Genomic DNA, 16,798 nt, shown 5'->3' with positions numbered 1-16,798 from the left:
GTGAACTGACTGTGGAAAGAACTTTAACCATTAAACAGCCTGAAAAAACATCATACCATTCAGTGTGGAGAAATGTACAGGTGTTCTGTGTGAGGCTCCAACTGATCATCCAACCTGGAGAGACAAATGAATAATTGAATCGCGGAGAAAGCGTGGACATATGGTGACTGTGGGATGGGATTAATTTTCCCTTTTGAACTGGGACATGATCAATGCAGTCACACTGGGGAGGGACCTTTCACCTTCTCCATGTGTGGAGATGGATTTACTCAGTTATCCAGTCTGTCGACACACCAGCCAGTTCATACCCAGGAGAGGCTGTTCAGATGCTCCATGTTTGGGAAGGAATTTGCTGACTCATGTGACCTCCTGGCTCATGAGCAAGTTCACACTGAGGAGAGCGCATTCACCAGGCCTGTGTGTGGCAACAAATTCACTCAGTCATCCCAGGTCACTGAACATCAACATGTACACAGTGATCAGAGACTTTTTAAATGTTCTGACTGTGAGAAGAGCTTTAAAAGCAAGAAGTATCTGCAAATACACCAGCGACTTCACACTGGGGAGAAACTGTTCATCTTGTGTGTGAGTGGGAAGAGATTTGTTCAGTCATTTGACTTGCTAATTCACCAGCGACATCACATTGGGGTGAGGCCATTCACTTGCTGTGTGTGTGAAAAGGGATTCACTCAACCACACCAGCGAGTTCACACTGAGGAGAGGCCATTTATTTGCTGTGTGTGTGGGAAGGGATTCACTCAGACATCCCACCTTGTGACACACCAGCAGGTTCACACTGGGAACAGACCATTCATCTGCTCTGAGAGTGTGAAGGGATTCACTCAGTCATACCAGCTTCTGTTGCACCAGCGAGTTCACATTGGAGAGAGGCCATTCACCTGCTCCATGTGTGCTAAGGGATTCATTCAGTCATCAGACAGTCTGGTGCACCAACAAGTTCATACTAAGGAGAGGCTATTCACCTGCTCTGTTTGTGGGAAAAGATTCTCTCAGTCTTCCCAACTCCTGAAACACCAGCGAGTTCACACTGGGGAGAGGCCATTCACCTGCTCTGAGTGTGGGAAGGGATTCACTCAGTCATCACAGCTTGTGACACACCAGCGAGTTCACAAATGACTGCAAGAATTAGATTCTGCTTTTAATCATATTGAAGACTGAATGTGTGGGTTAATCCTGATGTGTGTGAGGAAGCCACTCTCTTCCATGGTTTAGAGCTCCTAGATATGGAACAGAAGCTCCTTTACAACTATGTTTAGAGTCAGGAAGAATGCTGGAAACATGCTGTCAAATCAGAGATTGGTGTAAAACTGGGATCTGTTCCTGACTGAAAGTAAAACGGCAGGTTTAACTTTACAGTCTGAAAATAGTACGAAGATTGAAAATGTTTGTGTGACATTCCTGGATCTACAATGTAAGGTAATGATAACATCAAGTTACATTTCTATCTGGAACCTTCAACCATCTCTCACCTTCCATTGACTTCACTGTGATAGAAACTGACTGTTGAAATCTGTCAACATTAGAAACCTATTTCTAAATAATTTGCAGGTTCTTTACCGTTGGGATCTTTCTCTGTTCGCTCCACTCAAGGTATTAGATACCAGACTTTCTCCTGTGAATATCCAGCTGGAGTATTGGGCTCTGATGTGTTTCTTTGTTCATCTTATTGACTCTAAATATTGAACCTTGTAGTTTCAGACACCAGATAATCAAATCCCCAACAACAGATTGTCTTTTACTGACTTTATTAACAGCACTGCAATAATACAGACAGAGTAATTCCTCACATGGTTCCAGTACTCAGTGAAATACTTATTTTTTATTCATTCATGTGATGTGGATGTCACTGGCTTGGCCAGCATTTAGTACCCACCCTAATTACCCTTGGACTGAGGAGTTTGCTAGGCCATTGCAGAGGGCATTTAAGAGTCAACCACATTGCTGTGAATCTGGAGTCAAAGATGTGCCAGACCAGGTAAGGATGGCAGATTTCCTTCCCTAAACACATTCGTGAACCAGATGGGGTTTTTTTTACAACAATCGACAACAGTTTCATGGTCATGAGACTTTTAACTCCAGATTTTTATTGAATTCAGATTTCACCACCTGCCGTGGTGGGATTCGAACCCTGGTCCCTGAAGTATTACCTGGGACTCTTGATTACTAGTCCAGCGACAATATCACTCTGCCACTGCCTGCCTTTTATATGAAATTTATCTGCATCCCCGAGCCTGTAATGGTGTATTGGTCTGTAATTTTAACATAATCTAATTCAATATTCCTTCTTTAATATCCTGTCTACCACTTCCCTATTACCTGGTGAATTTGTTAATTGTTATTATTACTGGATTGTCACAGGTTTCCATGTGTTTAACATGATTATTTGGTCTGTACCTGAATTTTATGATTTTTTGATATAAGTTACACAGCAATTCAGCCTTGTGGCTGTGAGCCTGTTTCTTGAATGAAATATCATTCGATTTAAAAAGTTACCCAGTCTGCAGAACAGAGATAATACAGTGGATTCAGAACTCTCTCCTCCTCAGCTCTGATCTAACAAGCTGCAGCTACACGAGAGATATTCCTGTTTAAATTGTTCACGACAGTTGTGATCTGACCCTGTTCAAACTGTAACCAGAATGATATCTGTGCATTGTTCTGAGTGTGAGCACAGGTTGTGTCACTGTCACAAACAGATACCATTTCCTTGGTTCATATCTCCACACAAAGACCAGCTCTTTACACATCCCCTTTCTGCACAATCACAGCAACATGAGCAAGGATATGAGGCTCATTACTTTTCACCCACATTTCATAACAGCAAAGGCTCCACTGTACAGGAGCACACTGACTGGAGAAGAGTCTAATCAGCCTGCAGGCTCCTGTTAAATACAGAGCAGCAGAGGAACACGCTGACAGTGTAACACTGTCTCATCAGCCTGCAGGCTCCTGTTAAATACAGAGCAGCAGAGGAACATGCTGACAGTGTAACACTGTCTCATCAGCCTGCAGGCTCCTGTTAAATACAGAGCAGTACAGGAACACACTGACAGTGTAACACTGTCTCATCAGCCTGCAGGCTCCTGTTAAATACAGAGCTGTACAGGAACACACTGACAGTGTAACACAATCTCATCAGCCTGCAGGTTCCTGTTAAATACAGAGCAGCAGAGGAACACACTGACAGTGTAACACAGTCTCATCAGTCTGCAGGCTCCTGTTAAATACAGAGCAGTGCAGGAACACACTGACAGTGTAACACAGTCTCATCAGCCTGCAGGTTCCTGTTAAATACAGAGCTGTACAGGAACACACTGACAGTGTAACACTGTCTCATCAGCCTGCAGGCTCCTGTTAAATACAGAGCAGCAGAGGAACACACTGACAGTGTTACACTGTCTCATCAGCCTGCAGGCTCCTGTTAAATTTGCTGAGACGATTTCAATTTAAACCAGGTTTGCAGGCATCATGTTCCATTCACACATCAAAGAAGAGAGAGATGTTTTGGGACAGGGGTGAAGTCCAAGAGTCAGAAACAACAAGCAGATTTGGTTTTAGCTTTATTGATCACAGGACTGTGACCGATAACTTCCCTGGATCCCAGCGCCAGGAGAGACACTCTGGAAAATATGGGGAGCTGAGAATTGTCCATGAGAATAACCGAAGGCGTCAGAACTGAAATAATCTAGAGTTCGAAATGATAAAAGGCCCCAAAATGAAGCTGGTAGCAGGACATCAATTAGTCTCCTCTTCCATTGGAGAAATATTAACACAGCACTGCGCATTTCCATAAAAACTGACTTAGTGACATTTATCTAGAATATCAATAACTCCTATAACAGGGTTGGAGTTTAACATGAGCAGAAACACACAATGGAAGTGATTGACAGAATCCCACCCTTGCACAAAAACTTACTGATGTCTCAATAGGTGTTGTGACTGAATAAGTCCCTTCCCACAGACAGAGCAGGTGAGCATCCACTCTTCAACACAAATGCATTGGTGTGTCTGCAACTCACTCTTCTCTCATTCGTAATGTTTAAAAAGTAATTTTTCAGTGTGAACATGTTGATGCAAACTGAGAGTGTCTAACCGAGTGAATTCCTTCCCACACTTGGAGCAAGGGAACGGCCTCTCCCCAGTGTGAACTCGCAGATGCCTCCGCAGGGTGGATGACTGAATGAATCCTTTCCCACACACTGAGCAGGTGAACGGCCTTTTTCCTGTGTGAGTCTGCTGGTGTCTCATCAGGGTGGCTGACTGAGTGAATCCCTTCCCACACACAGAACAGATGAACGGCCTCTTTCCAGTGTGAATGTGTTGGTGTTGTTTCAAGTGCTTTTTGCTCTTAAAGCCCTTCTCACAGTTGGAACATTTTAAATGTCTCTTATTGGAATGAGAGCGTTGGTGTGACTGCAGGTGTTGTGACTGAACAAAACCTTTTCCACACACACAGCAGATGAACGGTCTCTCTCCTGTGTGACTGCGACGATGAGTTTCGAGATGGGAAGGATAATTGAATCCCTTCCCACAGTCCTCACATTTCCATGGTTTCTCCATAGTGCCAGTGTCCTTGTGTCTCTCCAGGTTGGATGATCAGTTGAAGTCTTGTCCACACACACAACATATGTACAGTTTCTCCCAGCTGTGAATGGTGTGATGTTTCTTCAGGCTCTGTAACTGGTTTAAGCTTTTTCCAGTCAGTTCACTGGAACACTCTCACTTGGGTGTGTGTGTCTCAGTGCTTTTCCAGTCACACTGATGTTTGAAATCTTCTCCTCCAGGCAGAACAGACAAATATTTCTCCTTCCACGTTCAAAGTCTCAGGATATTCAGGTCCAAATAAGTCGATACTCAATCTGATTTTTATGTGATGTTTCCTCACCTCACCTGTAAAAGGAGTTAACAAAAATCGTCACGGTCAATCGAGATAGAAATTCAGTCCAAAGATGTGCGAGTTAGGTTGATTGGCCATGCTAAAAAGAAAATTGCCTCTCTTGTTCCCCCAAATCAGTAAATCCCTGTACCACACACTCTCCCTCCTCCCTGGGCTGAAATCCAAACCCATCTCACCATTTCTTTCCTCCACTCCCAGTTTTCTCCCTCCCTCTCCTCTGTCTGGGTTCAGTTCTCCAGCTCCTGTCTGCAGACTGACAATAAAACCAATGGGTCTTATTGGGGGTGTTGGGGCCTCCAGCGGGTGTTTGTGAATCCTCCCCGCCCACCTCCCAGGGTTTCCTTCCTTCCCAGAAATCAGAGTCCTCATTGATTTGAGGCCAAAGTGTAACCTCTTATTTATTGTCCCCCTCCCCCATCCTCTGATGTGAACGATCCTCCAGTGGCTGAGCCAGGATGGGGCCGTTAACCTGGGCCTGTTCCCGGGAGGGAGGGAGGGAGAAGCCCCGCAGATGCAAACCAGGGAGCTGACAATGATTCTGAAGGGTTTGCGGATCCACAAAGTGTTTCCAAATCCTCCCAGCCACCGCCTAACGCTGACTCCGCTTCTCCGGGACAAACAAGCGCCAAGGCCAGCAATGACACTGCGCATGCTCCACATCACAATGCCCGGGCACTGATTGACGGCCGCTCCGGACCAATAGGAATAGGGGGCGGGGCTGGAGGACCGAGCGGGAGCGGTTGGTCCTCCATCCAATCGGACTGAACGAAGGGCGGGGCTGAGGTGTCCCCATGGAACGCACGGGAAGGGGTTCGCCTGCGCAGTAATGTTACAGTCTGGAGCATGCGCAGTAAGCAACGGCGTTTGCAGCACGCAGTGTGGGTGATCGCAATCGGAGAGAAGTTCCTCTGTCTCATCAGCAGCCGGTAAGGATGCGGAAACGTAGAGGGAGCAATGGAACCGGCGGATGGACGTCGAGGGTTTCTAAATACCTGGTCAAAGCCTCAAATCTCGAAAATGAGCCCGTCGGTCTGTGTTTGCAGCTTCCGGTCTTTTTCCCGAGACGAGACTCAGGTTAACGGCCGCCATCTTGATTCAGCAGGGAGGAGAGCGCATGTTCTCGGTGACGCAACATCGAGTGGGCGGGGCTTCATGTTTCTGCTTCCCCTCCAGGTCCTAGCTCCCGGTCCTATAGCACAATGAGCAATAGGTTTCTAAACAGCTTCACCCACCCAGGCTGCAGCTGCTGTTTGCAGCCTCGATGAGTCCATGGGCCATGTACATATTCAGTCTGAGAGGTTGCAAACTCTGTATAGTTACCTAAAGCTGTTACACAGCTTTTGGTTACACTTCAGCCCCAGGCTCCTCATGTTTACATAGAAACATACATAGAAAATAGAAGCTGGGAGTCGGCCGTTCGGCCCTTCGAGCGTGCGCCGCCATTCATTATTGTCATGGCTGATTATCAAATTCAATACCCTGATCCCTGTCGCCCCAAGAGATTTATCTAATTGAAATCAGACTCTACTTCCACTTTTGAAGAACGTGAATCCAAAGATTCATGACCCTCTGAGAGAAAAACATCTCATCTCTGTTTTCAATGGGCAATGCTGTTTTTTAAAACAGCGACTCCCTAGATTCTCCCCTGAGAGTAAACATCCTCTCCAGATCCAAAACAGAAAATGCTGGAAAGTCTCAGCAGGTCAGGCAGCACCTTTTCTCCCCCTTTGCTTCGCCTTTCCCCCTTTTTCTCAATTTTTCCTCCCTCCAATCCACCCCCCCCCAACATCTTCATCCATCACAACTTCTTCAGCTTCTCTGCTGTTTGGCCATTCACACTTCTATACTCTCTATGGACTGCCATTAGCATCCTTTCCCCTGGTTCCTGTGGCTTGGACCCATCTTTCATTCCCTCACAGTGTAAATATCTCCCACTTTCTATGCCTTTTTTATGCTTTGACAAAAGGTCACCTGGACTCGAAGCTTCAGCTCTTTTCTCTCCTCACAGATGCTGCCAGACCTCCTGAGATTTTCCAGCATTTTCTCTTTTGGTTTCAGATTCCAGCATCCGCAGTAATTTGCTTTAACCTTTCTCTCCATATTCACCCTGTCAAGAGTTTTCAGAATCTTGAAGGTTTAAATTAAGTTGCCTCTTACTCTTTTGAAGTCGAGCAGAAGCTAAACTCGAGCAGAGACTGTCTCACTGCTCCTCATCGGACAATCCACCCATTTCCAGGTATTAATCTACTAAACCTACTATGAACTGCTTCTCATAAAGCAGTTAAAGAATAATATGCACTCATATTTTTCCTTAAATAAGGAAACCGATAATGTACACACTGCTCCAGATATGTCTAACCAATGCCCTGTGCAACTGAAACATAACTTCCCTGCTTTTACTCAATTCCCCTCATAATAAATAATAGCTTTCTGAATTACTTGTACCTGAGATAATATTGCGATTTTCTATCGTGATGGATTTTGGACACTTTTTCTTAAACAGGGGGTTAGAAAGGGAGGATTTACACACAACAAGCTCAAACCAAGAGTTGTCTCTTCTGATATAGGCTTTCTGAATGGGATAAGTAGGTAGCTGTGAATGGAATGTTTCCACTTGTTGGTGTTTCCAATACTGGGAACCATGAACAGACAACACAGACGAATAAATCAACAGGAGGAGATATTTATTTCTTCGGACAGTTGTTAGAATATGGAACTCACTGCGACTGGAAGTGGTTGAGACAAATACCTTAGATGCTTTAAAAAGGAAACCAGATGAGAACATGAGAGAAAAAGGATTAAAAAGTTGAGCTGAAAAGCTGAGTTGAGGTGAGCAGAATGAGAGGAGATTTGTGTGGATTAGAAATTCCAGTACAGATCAGGGCAGGGGTGGGAGGGTGGCGGCGGAGGCAGTGGCACAGTGGAACTATCACTGGACTAGCAACCCAGAGACCCAGGATAATGTTCTGGGGACCTAGGTTCGAATCCCACCACAGCAGATGGTGAAATTTAAATTCAATTAAAAGTCTGATATTGACCATGAAACCATTGTTGATTGTCGTAAAAGCCCATCTGGTTCACTGATGTCCTTTAAGGATGGAAATCTGCTGGCCTTAACTGGTCTGGCCTACATGTGACCCACAGCAATGTGGTTGACTCTCAAATGCCCTGTGAAATGGAGGGCAGTTGGGGATGGGCAATAAATGCTGTCCCAGTCGGCGACACCCACACCCCGTTAAAAATGAATTTAAAAAATAGACTGGCCTGTTTGTGTTTTGTGTATCTCATGTATTCATAGAATCCCTACAGTGCAGAAGGAGGCCTTTCAGACCACCCCACCCAGGCATATTCCCGTAACCCCACATATTTACCCCGCTAATCTCCCTAACCTACACATCTTGGGACAGAAAGGGGCAACCACCTAACCTGAACATCTTTGGAGAGTGGGAGGGAACCGGAGCACCCGGAGGAAACCCACACAGACACGAGGAGAATGTGCAAACTCCATACAGACAGGTAACCAAGGCTACAATCGAACCCAGGTCCCTGGTGCTGTGAGGCAGGAGTACTAACCACTCTGCCATCCATGTAATTCTTTGTAAACTTATTTTGCAGGAAATTGAAGAGAAGGATCTGCAGTCTGGATGATCGAATCTCACGTCAGACAGAGTCAATCGGTTATAGAACATAGAACATTACAGCGCAGAACAGGCCCTTCGGCCCACGATGTTGCACCGACCAGTTAAAAAAAAACATCGGGATCTGAAAATTTGTGCATCTGAAGGGATTTAATTGACCATCTCAGTTGGAAACTGGTGAGAATCCGTTCATCTGCTCCTCGTGTGGGAAGGGATTGATCAGCTGGTAAACATGCTGACACGACAGCGAGCTCGCAACAGTGAGAGTTCATTCACCTGCTCCGTGTGTGGGAAGAAATTCATGTGTTCGTCCAACCTGCTGGCTCACCAACTCGATCACATTGATGAGAAGCCTCTTCAAAGCTCTGACTCTGGGGACAGCGTTGAGACGTCTGAGGAACAGGCCCAACACCAGCTCCTTCACATTGACGAGAGACCGTTCAGCTGCTCCCACTGCGGGAAGAGGTTCAGCCAGTCCTCCCGCCTTGCAGAGCACCAGCTCCTTCACACACACGAGAGACCGTTCAGCTGCACTCATTGTGGAGAGTCATTCAGTGACTCAGTGCATCTCACTGAGCACCAACAAGTTCACACCAAGGACAGGCCATTCAGCTGCTCCCAGTGTGGGAAGAGATTCACTCAGTCCTCCCACTGCACCGTTCACCAACTGGTTCATTCTCAGAAGAGACATTTTAAATGCTTTAAATGTGAGAAGACCTTCAAAAGAAGGATTAGTCTGCTGAGACACCAGGGCACTCACACCGGGGAGAAGCCGTACCCCTGTTCTGTTTGTGGGAAGAGATTTGCTCATTCATCTCATCTTCTGACACACAAGCGAGTTCACACTGGGGAGAGGCCTTTCCTCTGCTCCCTGTGTGGGAAGAGATTCACTCGATTTTCACGCCTTTTGACACACAAGAGTATTCACACTGGAGGGAAACCATTCACCTCCTCAATGTGTAGAAAGGAAGAAGTTCAATCAACTGACCAGCTGACACACCAACAAGTTCACACTGGGGAGAAGCTGTTCACCTGCTCGGTGTGTGGGAAGGAATTCACTCGGTCTTACTATCTTCTGAGGCACCGGCGAGTTCACACTGGGGAGAGGCCATTCCTCTGCTCCGTGTGTGGGAAGATGTTTCCTTGTTCATCCCAGCTTGTGATGCACGAGCGTGTTCACACAGGGGAGAGGCCTTACGCTTGCCCTGTGTGCGGGAAAGCATTTGCTTCTTCACAACACCTGCTGAGACATCGGCCTGTTCACACCGGGGAGAGGGCGTTCATCTGCTCCGAGTGTGGGAAGGCTTTCACCGAGTCATCCAGCCTCCGGACACACCGCCGCACTCACACAGGGGAGAAGCCGTTCTCCTGCTCCATTTGTGGCAAGAGATTCACTCAGTCGTCTGACCTGCTGAGACACCAATACATTCACACAGGGGACAGGCCGTTCACCTGCTCTGTGTGTGGGAAGGGATTCATTGATTCATCCTGCCTGCAGAGACACCAGCGAGTTCACACCGGGGAGAGACCATTCACCTGCTCTGTGTGTGGGAAGGGATACACTCAGGTATCCAGCCTGCAGAGACACCAGCGAGTTCACACTGGGACAGAACCGTTCGCCTGCTCCCTGTGTGGGAAGGGATTCACTGATCCATCCCGCCTGCAGAGACACCAGCGAGTTCACACTGGGGCAAAACCTTTCAACTGCTCCATGTGTGGGAAGGGATTTAATCAGTATTACAGCCTGCTGAAACATAGACGACTTCATGTGTGACCGGCAAAGTTGGATTCTGTTGTTTCTGCGCCCTGAGATAAACAATAACAATTAGAACATAGAACATAGAAAGCCACAGCACAAACAGGCCCTTCGGCCCACAAGTTGCGCCGATCACATCCCCACCTCTAGGCCTATCTATAGCCCTCAATCCCATTAAATCCCATGTACTCATCCAGAAGTCTCTTAAAAGACCCCAACGAGTTTGCCTCCACCACCACCGACGTCAGCCGATTCCACTCACCCACCACCCTCTGAGTGAAAAACTTACCCCTGACATCTCCTCTGTACCTACCCCCCAGCACCTTAAACCTGTGTCCTCTCGTAGCAACCATTTCAGCCCTTGGAAATAGCCTCTGGGAGTCGACCCTATCCAGACCTCTCAACATCTTGTAAACCTCTATCAGGTCACCTCTCATCCTTCGTCTCTCCAGGGAGAAGAGACCAAGCTCCCTCAACCTATCCTCATAAGGCATGCCCCCCAATCCAGGCAACATCCTTGTAAATCTCCTCTGCACCCTTTCAATGGCTTCAACATCTTTCCTGTAATGAGGTGACCAGAACTGCGCGCAGTACTCCAAGTGGGGTCTAACCAGGGTCCTATAAAGCTGCAGCATTATCTCCCGACTCCTAAACTCAATCCCTCGATTAATGAAGGCCAGTACGCCGTACGCCTTCTTGACCGCATCCTCCACTTGCGAGGCCGATTTAAGAGTCCTATGGACCCGGACCCCAAGGTCCTTCTGATCCTCTACACTGCTAAGAATGGTACCCTTCATATTATACTGCTGCTTCATCCCATTGGATCTGCCAAAATGGATCACCACACACTTATCCGGGTTGAAGTCCATCTGCCACTTCTCCGCCCAGTCTTGCATTCTATCTATGTCTCGCTGCAACTTCTGACATCCCTCCAAACTATCCACAACACCACCTACCTTGGTGTCGTCAGCAAACTTACCAACCCATCCCTCCACTTCCTCATCCAGGTCATTTATGAAAATGACAAACAGCAAGGGTCCCAGAACAGATCCCTGGGGCACTCCACTGGTCACTGACCTCCATGCAGAGAAAGACCCCTCCACAGCCACTCTCTGCCTTCTGCAGGCAAGCCAGTTCTGGATCCACAAGGCAACAGCCCCTTGGATCCCATGCCCTCTCACTTTCTCAAGAAGTCTTGCATGGGGGACCTTATCGAACGCCTTGCTGAAGTCCATATAGACCACATCCACCGCTCTTCCTTCGTCAATGTGTTTGGTCACATTTTCAAAGAACTCAACCAGGCTTGTAAGGCACGACCTGCCCTTGACAAAGCCGTGCTGACTACTTTTGATCATACTAAACTTCTCTAGATGATCATAAATCCTGTCTCTCAGGATCCTCTCCATCAACTTACCAACCACTGAGGTTAGACTCACCGGTCGGTAATTTCCCGGGCTGTCCCTGTTCCCTTTCTTGAATATAGGGACCACATCTGCAATCCTCCAATCCTCCGGAACCTCTCCCGTCTCCATCGACGATGCAAAGATCATCGCCAAAGGCTCCGCAATCTCCTCCCTCGCCTCCCACAGTAACCTGGGGTACATCCCATCCGGTCCCAGCGACTTACCAACCTTGATGCCATTCAATAGTTCCAACACATCCTCTTTCTTTATGTCCACATGCTCGATCCTTTCTGTCCACCGCAAACCAGCAGTACAACCACCCAGATCCCTTTCCACCGTGAATACCGAGGTAAAGTATTCATTAAGCAGCTCCGCCATTTCTAACGGTTCCGCACAAACTTTTCCCCCTTCACCTTTTAAGGGTCCTATGCCTTCACATCTCATCCTTTTACTCTTGACATATTTGTAGAAAGCCTTGGGATTCTCCTTAATCTTACCCGCCAAGGCCTTCTCATGACCCCTTCTCGCTCTCCTAATTTCCTTCTTAAGCTCCTTCCTACATCCCGTATACTCCTCTAAATCCTTAATACCTCCTAGCTCTCTGAACCTTCTGTACGCCTCTCTTTTCTTATTCACCAGGTTCATCACAACCTTCGTGCACCACGGTTCCCGTACCCTACCAACACCCCCCTGTCTCATCGGAACGTTGTCATGCAGAGCTCCAGACAAACATTCCTTGAAAATCCTCCACTTTCCTTCGGTACTTTTCCCCAAGAATGCCTCCTTCCAATTTACCCGTCTAATTTCCTCCCTGATGACACTGTATTTCCCTTTACTCCAGAGAAACACTTTCCTAGCCTGCCTGATCCTATCTCTTTCCAATGCTATCGTGAAGGAGATAGAATTATGATCGCTATCCCCAAGATGCTCACCCACTGAGAGATCCTCCACCTGTCCAGGTTCATTAGCCAGCACCAGATCAAGTACAGCCTCTCCTCTAGTAGGCTTATCCACATACTGTGTCAGGAAACTCTCCTGGACACACCTAACAAACTCCTCTCCATCCAAACCCCTAGCCCTAGGGATATTCCAATCTATGTTTGGGAAATTAAAATCTCCCATCACGACAACTCTGTTATTCCTACATCTCTCCAGGATCTGTTTCCCCATCTGCTCCTCAACATCTCTGTTACTATTGGGCGGCCTATAGAAAACACCCAGCAACGTTACCGACCCCTTCCTGTTCCTCACCTCCACCCACAGAGACTCCGTAGTCAATCCCTCCACGGCGTCCACCTTCTCTACAGCCGTGACACTATCCCTGATCAACAGTGCCACTCCCCCCCCTCTCTTGCCTCCCTCCCTGTCCTTCCTGAAACATCTAAAACCCGGCACCTGAAGCACCCAGTCCTGTCCCTGAGACATCCAAGTCTCCGTAATGGCCACCACATCACAATTCAAAGCAGCAATCCACGCTCTAAGCTCATCCACTTTATTCACTACACTCCTGGCATTAAAATAGACACATCTCAGACCTTCAGCCTGAGCACTTCCCTTCTCCATCACTCGTCTAACCTCCCTCTTACCCTGTTTACATTCCTTATCTATTTGCGAGCTAACCTCCTCGCTCTCAGTCCCCTCATTTCGATTCCCTCCCCCCAACCTTTCTAGTTTAAAGTCTCTCCAGTAGCCTTAGCCAACCTTCCCGCCAGGATATTGGTCCCCCTGGGATTCAAGTGCCACCCGTCTTTTTTAAACAGGTCACACCTGCCCCTAAAGAGGTCCCAATGATCCAAGTACCCAAATCCTTGTCCCTTGCTCCAGTCCCTCAGCCACGCATTCATTCTCCACCGATTCCTGTTCTCACTCTCCCGCGGCACAGGCAGCAATCCCGAGATTACTACCTTTGCATTCCTCTTTCTCAGCTGTCTACCTAACTCCCTATATTCTCTTTTCATGACCCCTTCCCTCTTCCTACCTATGTCAGCAGTACCTATATGCATCACGACCTTCGGCTCCTCTCCCTCCCCCTTCAGGATTTCTGGGACTCGACCAGAGACATCCCGGACCCCTGCACCAGGGAGGCAAACCACCATCCGAGAGTCCCGTCTGTGTCCGCAAAAACGCCTATCTGACCCCCTCACCGTAGAGTCCCCAATTAGCACTACCCTCCTTTCCTTACCCTTTTGCACTACTGGGCCAGGCTCAGCTCCAGAGACACTGCCACCGCTGCTTCCCCCAGGTGGGCTGTCCACCCCATTAGTACTCAGACAGGAGTACTTATTATTAAGGGGCACATCCACCGGGGTGCTCACCATCAACTGAGCTTTCTCCTTCCTCACTGTTACCCAGTTACCCTCCTCCCGTGGTCCCGGTGTGACCACCTGCCGATAGCTCCTGTCAATGACCTCCTCACTATCCCTAACCCGGCGAAGGTCCTCGAGCTGCAATTCCAGTTCCCTAACATGTTCCCTTAGGAACCGCAGCTCAACACACCCAGCACAGATATGGTCGTCCGGGAGGCTAGGAGCCTCCAGGACCTCCCACATCCTACATTGGAAACAACATACTGGCCTCACACTCATAATTGCCCCTTTAAACACACAGGGAAAAAAAAGTGAATGAAAATTTTAAACTTACCTTTCCTCCTCCTGTTTTCTCCAAAGCCCTGCTCTCACTGGGTCTTTTTTTTAGGTTAGAGGAGGAGGGAGGGTGGGATACTCTACAAGTGTAGAGTATCGGGATTCCTCTCTGTTCCAATTTATTGGGGAAAAAAAATCTCTCTCTCCCAGACCTCCCTGCGCGACCACTTCCGGGTTTAGATATTTTTAAAGAAAAAACCCGTGAAAAAGTAAGTTAAAAATAACAGCGCTTACCCGCAGCACTCCTCTCGCGAATCTCTCCCTCTCTGCTGCACTTCCAAGACGCAATGAGGCTGCACTTCCAAGACGCAATTGGATCAATAGTTGAGGCAGTGGCACAGTGGAATTATCACTGGACTCAGGGTAAGGCTCTGGGGACCCAGGTTCGAATTCCACCACAGTCAATGGTGAAATTTGTATTCAATTAAAATCTCGAATTAAAAGTCTAATGACAAACCTTAACCATTGTTGATCGTTGTCAAAACCACTCTGGTTCAGTCATGTCCTTTCGGGAAGGAAACCTGCCATCCTTACTTGGTCTGGCCTACATGTGACTCCAGACCCACAGCAATGTGGTTGACTCTCAAATGCCCTCTGAAATGGAGGGCAGTTAGAGATGGGCAAGAAATGCTGGCCCAGTCAGTGACGCCTATATCCAGTAAAAATTAATTTAAAAAAGTTCCTCAGTATCTCAGTAACCTCCTCCAGCCCCACAACACTCTGTGTAAATACAAGTTGTTGATGATTATGCCCGGAGATAGAAAATGTGAACCCGATTCCCCTCGTCCACCAACACAGCAACTTCTTCATAAAAATTGAAGCACATGGGATTGGGGTGAATGTATTGAGATTGAAAACTTGTTGGCAGACAGTAAATAGAGTAAGAGTAAACAGGTCTTTTTCCAACTGGCAGGCAGTGATTATTGGGGTAATGCAGGATCAGTGCTGAGACCCCAGCTAGTCACCTGCCATGGGTCTTCTGTTTTTTTCCCCCCTTTTACAATGCATCATTTTTAAATTGTTGCTTCTTAATATTCTGATTTAAAACCATGGATAAGCTCAAACCACTTTTGGATAACCTGTGACTCCCTGATCAAGAATCTTACCGACCACTGCATGCCATTTTGGTCACCGTATTATAAAAAAGATATCTCTGCACTGGAGAAAGGTACAGAGATGATTTTTAATGATGATACCAGAAATGTAGAAAGCAGCTCACCACCACCTTCTCAACGTCAATCTGAGGTTAGCAATAAATGGTGGCCAAGCCAGCGATGTCCACATCCCATAAATGATTTTTAAACTGTGTGTTTGGTTATCTATCAGGAAAGGATTGACACGCTCACGCTTTCTTGAAAAATTAAGGCTGAGGGGGAACCTAATAGAGGGATTCAAAATTATAAAAGGTTTTGAAATAATGTTTCTTCTTTTGGAGAAAGGCAAAACTGGAGACCATCAATACAAGACAGTCGCCAAGAAACCCAATAGGAAATCCAAGATAAATTTCTCCACCCAAAGAGTGGTGAGAATATGGAAATCATGACCACAGGGAGTGAAATGAACAGTATCGATGTCTTTCAGGAGAAGCTCAACAAGTATTTGTGTGTGATTTTATAATTCATTCAGGATTTATTTCAAAAAAACTAAGAATAAAGTAACAGGAGATATTTTGAGGCATCTGAGAGTCTGTGTGTGTGTGAGGGTGTCTGTGTAAGGGTGTCTGTGAGTGTGTGTGTAAGGGTGTCTGTGAGTGTGTGTGTTACTTCTCATTGGTTTCACACCAACCTTCCTCTTTCTGAGCAGACATTCTGGCCCCTGATAAAACCATTGAGTGATTTGAATGGTACAATTCAGAGATTCTTCATCCAGGGTGAAACCACAGGCTGACTGTGTGCTGTGTAAAACCTGACATCTACACAACCTAATCCCACTTCTCCTGGAACAACGTGAAGTGACTACAATTTTCCAGATTCATTTCTTTGCTCTCAATATTCTTTCAGATAGTTCATAAATTCCATGAGTACGTTATCCTTTAACACACCTGTGGTGTCCAGTTTAAATACTTTCCTCAGTCTGACCAACATATAGCAATGGGATTGTTGCTATTACAGGAATCCATTCTGTAAATCTGATTCCAAGGCACTCTGGAGTAATGCAGTGATCCAGACCTTCCCACTCAACACCAATCTATAGTTCCATCTGAGTTCCAGATTTTAACATGATTTTTCAAAACACAGGCAGCAGGGTGGCACAGTGATCAGCAGCGCCAGGGACCTGAGTTCAATCCTGGGCTCAGGTAGTACGAGTAAGCTTACATTAACACTGCAATGAAGTTACTATGAAAATCCCCTAGTCGCCACACTCGACACCTGTTTGGGTGTACTGAAGGAGAATTTAGCACGGCCAATGCACCGAACCAGCATGTCTTTCAGACTGTGGGA

The 16,798-nt window shown here is 46.9% G+C and overlaps 2 protein-coding genes across 5 annotated transcripts in view; one reads left to right on the top strand and one right to left on the bottom strand.

The window, feature by feature from the left end:
* Positions 1 to 1,757: 1,757 nt before the first annotated feature.
* On the bottom strand, positions 1,758 to 6,018 carry LOC144480645 (uncharacterized). Of its 4 annotated transcripts, none has more exons than XM_078200244.1 (2): positions 5,911 to 6,018; positions 1,758 to 4,911 (listed from the first exon to the last, which is right to left on the bottom strand). In XM_078200244.1, exon 2 carries the CDS (start codon positions 4,579 to 4,581, stop codon positions 4,048 to 4,050), a length of 534 nt encoding a protein of 177 aa, XP_078056370.1. In that variant the 5' UTR covers positions 4,582 to 4,911; positions 5,911 to 6,018; the 3' UTR covers positions 1,758 to 4,047. The 4 variants fall into 4 exon arrangements, with proteins under 4 accessions (XP_078056370.1, XP_078056368.1, XP_078056371.1 ...); XM_078200242.1 differs by lacking the exon at positions 5,911 to 6,018 and adding an exon at positions 5,310 to 5,551; XM_078200245.1 differs by lacking the exon at positions 5,911 to 6,018 and adding an exon at positions 5,438 to 5,551.
* LOC144480725 (uncharacterized) overlaps positions 5,786 to 16,798 on the top strand; it is a 30,187-nt gene continuing 19,174 nt past the window's right edge. Inside the window, exons 1-3 of the mRNA XM_078200315.1 lie at positions 5,786 to 5,844; positions 8,534 to 10,324; positions 16,358 to 16,377. Of these exons, the coding sequence (XP_078056441.1) occupies positions 8,789 to 10,324; positions 16,358 to 16,377 (1,556 nt within the window). The 5' untranslated portion in view covers positions 5,786 to 5,844; positions 8,534 to 8,788. The remainder of the gene's footprint in view (positions 5,845 to 8,533; positions 10,325 to 16,357; positions 16,378 to 16,798) is intronic.

The sequence above is a fragment of the Mustelus asterias genome, chromosome 30 (assembly GCF_964213995.1).
Source record: "Mustelus asterias chromosome 30, sMusAst1.hap1.1, whole genome shotgun sequence".
Lineage (NCBI taxonomy): Eukaryota > Metazoa > Chordata > Chondrichthyes > Carcharhiniformes > Triakidae > Mustelus > Mustelus asterias.
This window is presented reverse-complemented; position numbering and strand designations above follow the sequence as displayed.

Excerpts from the sequence above, each read along its gene's own strand:
- LOC144480645 (XM_078200244.1), bottom strand. The coding sequence starts at position 4,581 with ATGGAGAAACCATGGAAATGTGAGGACTGTGGGAAGGGATTCAATTAT.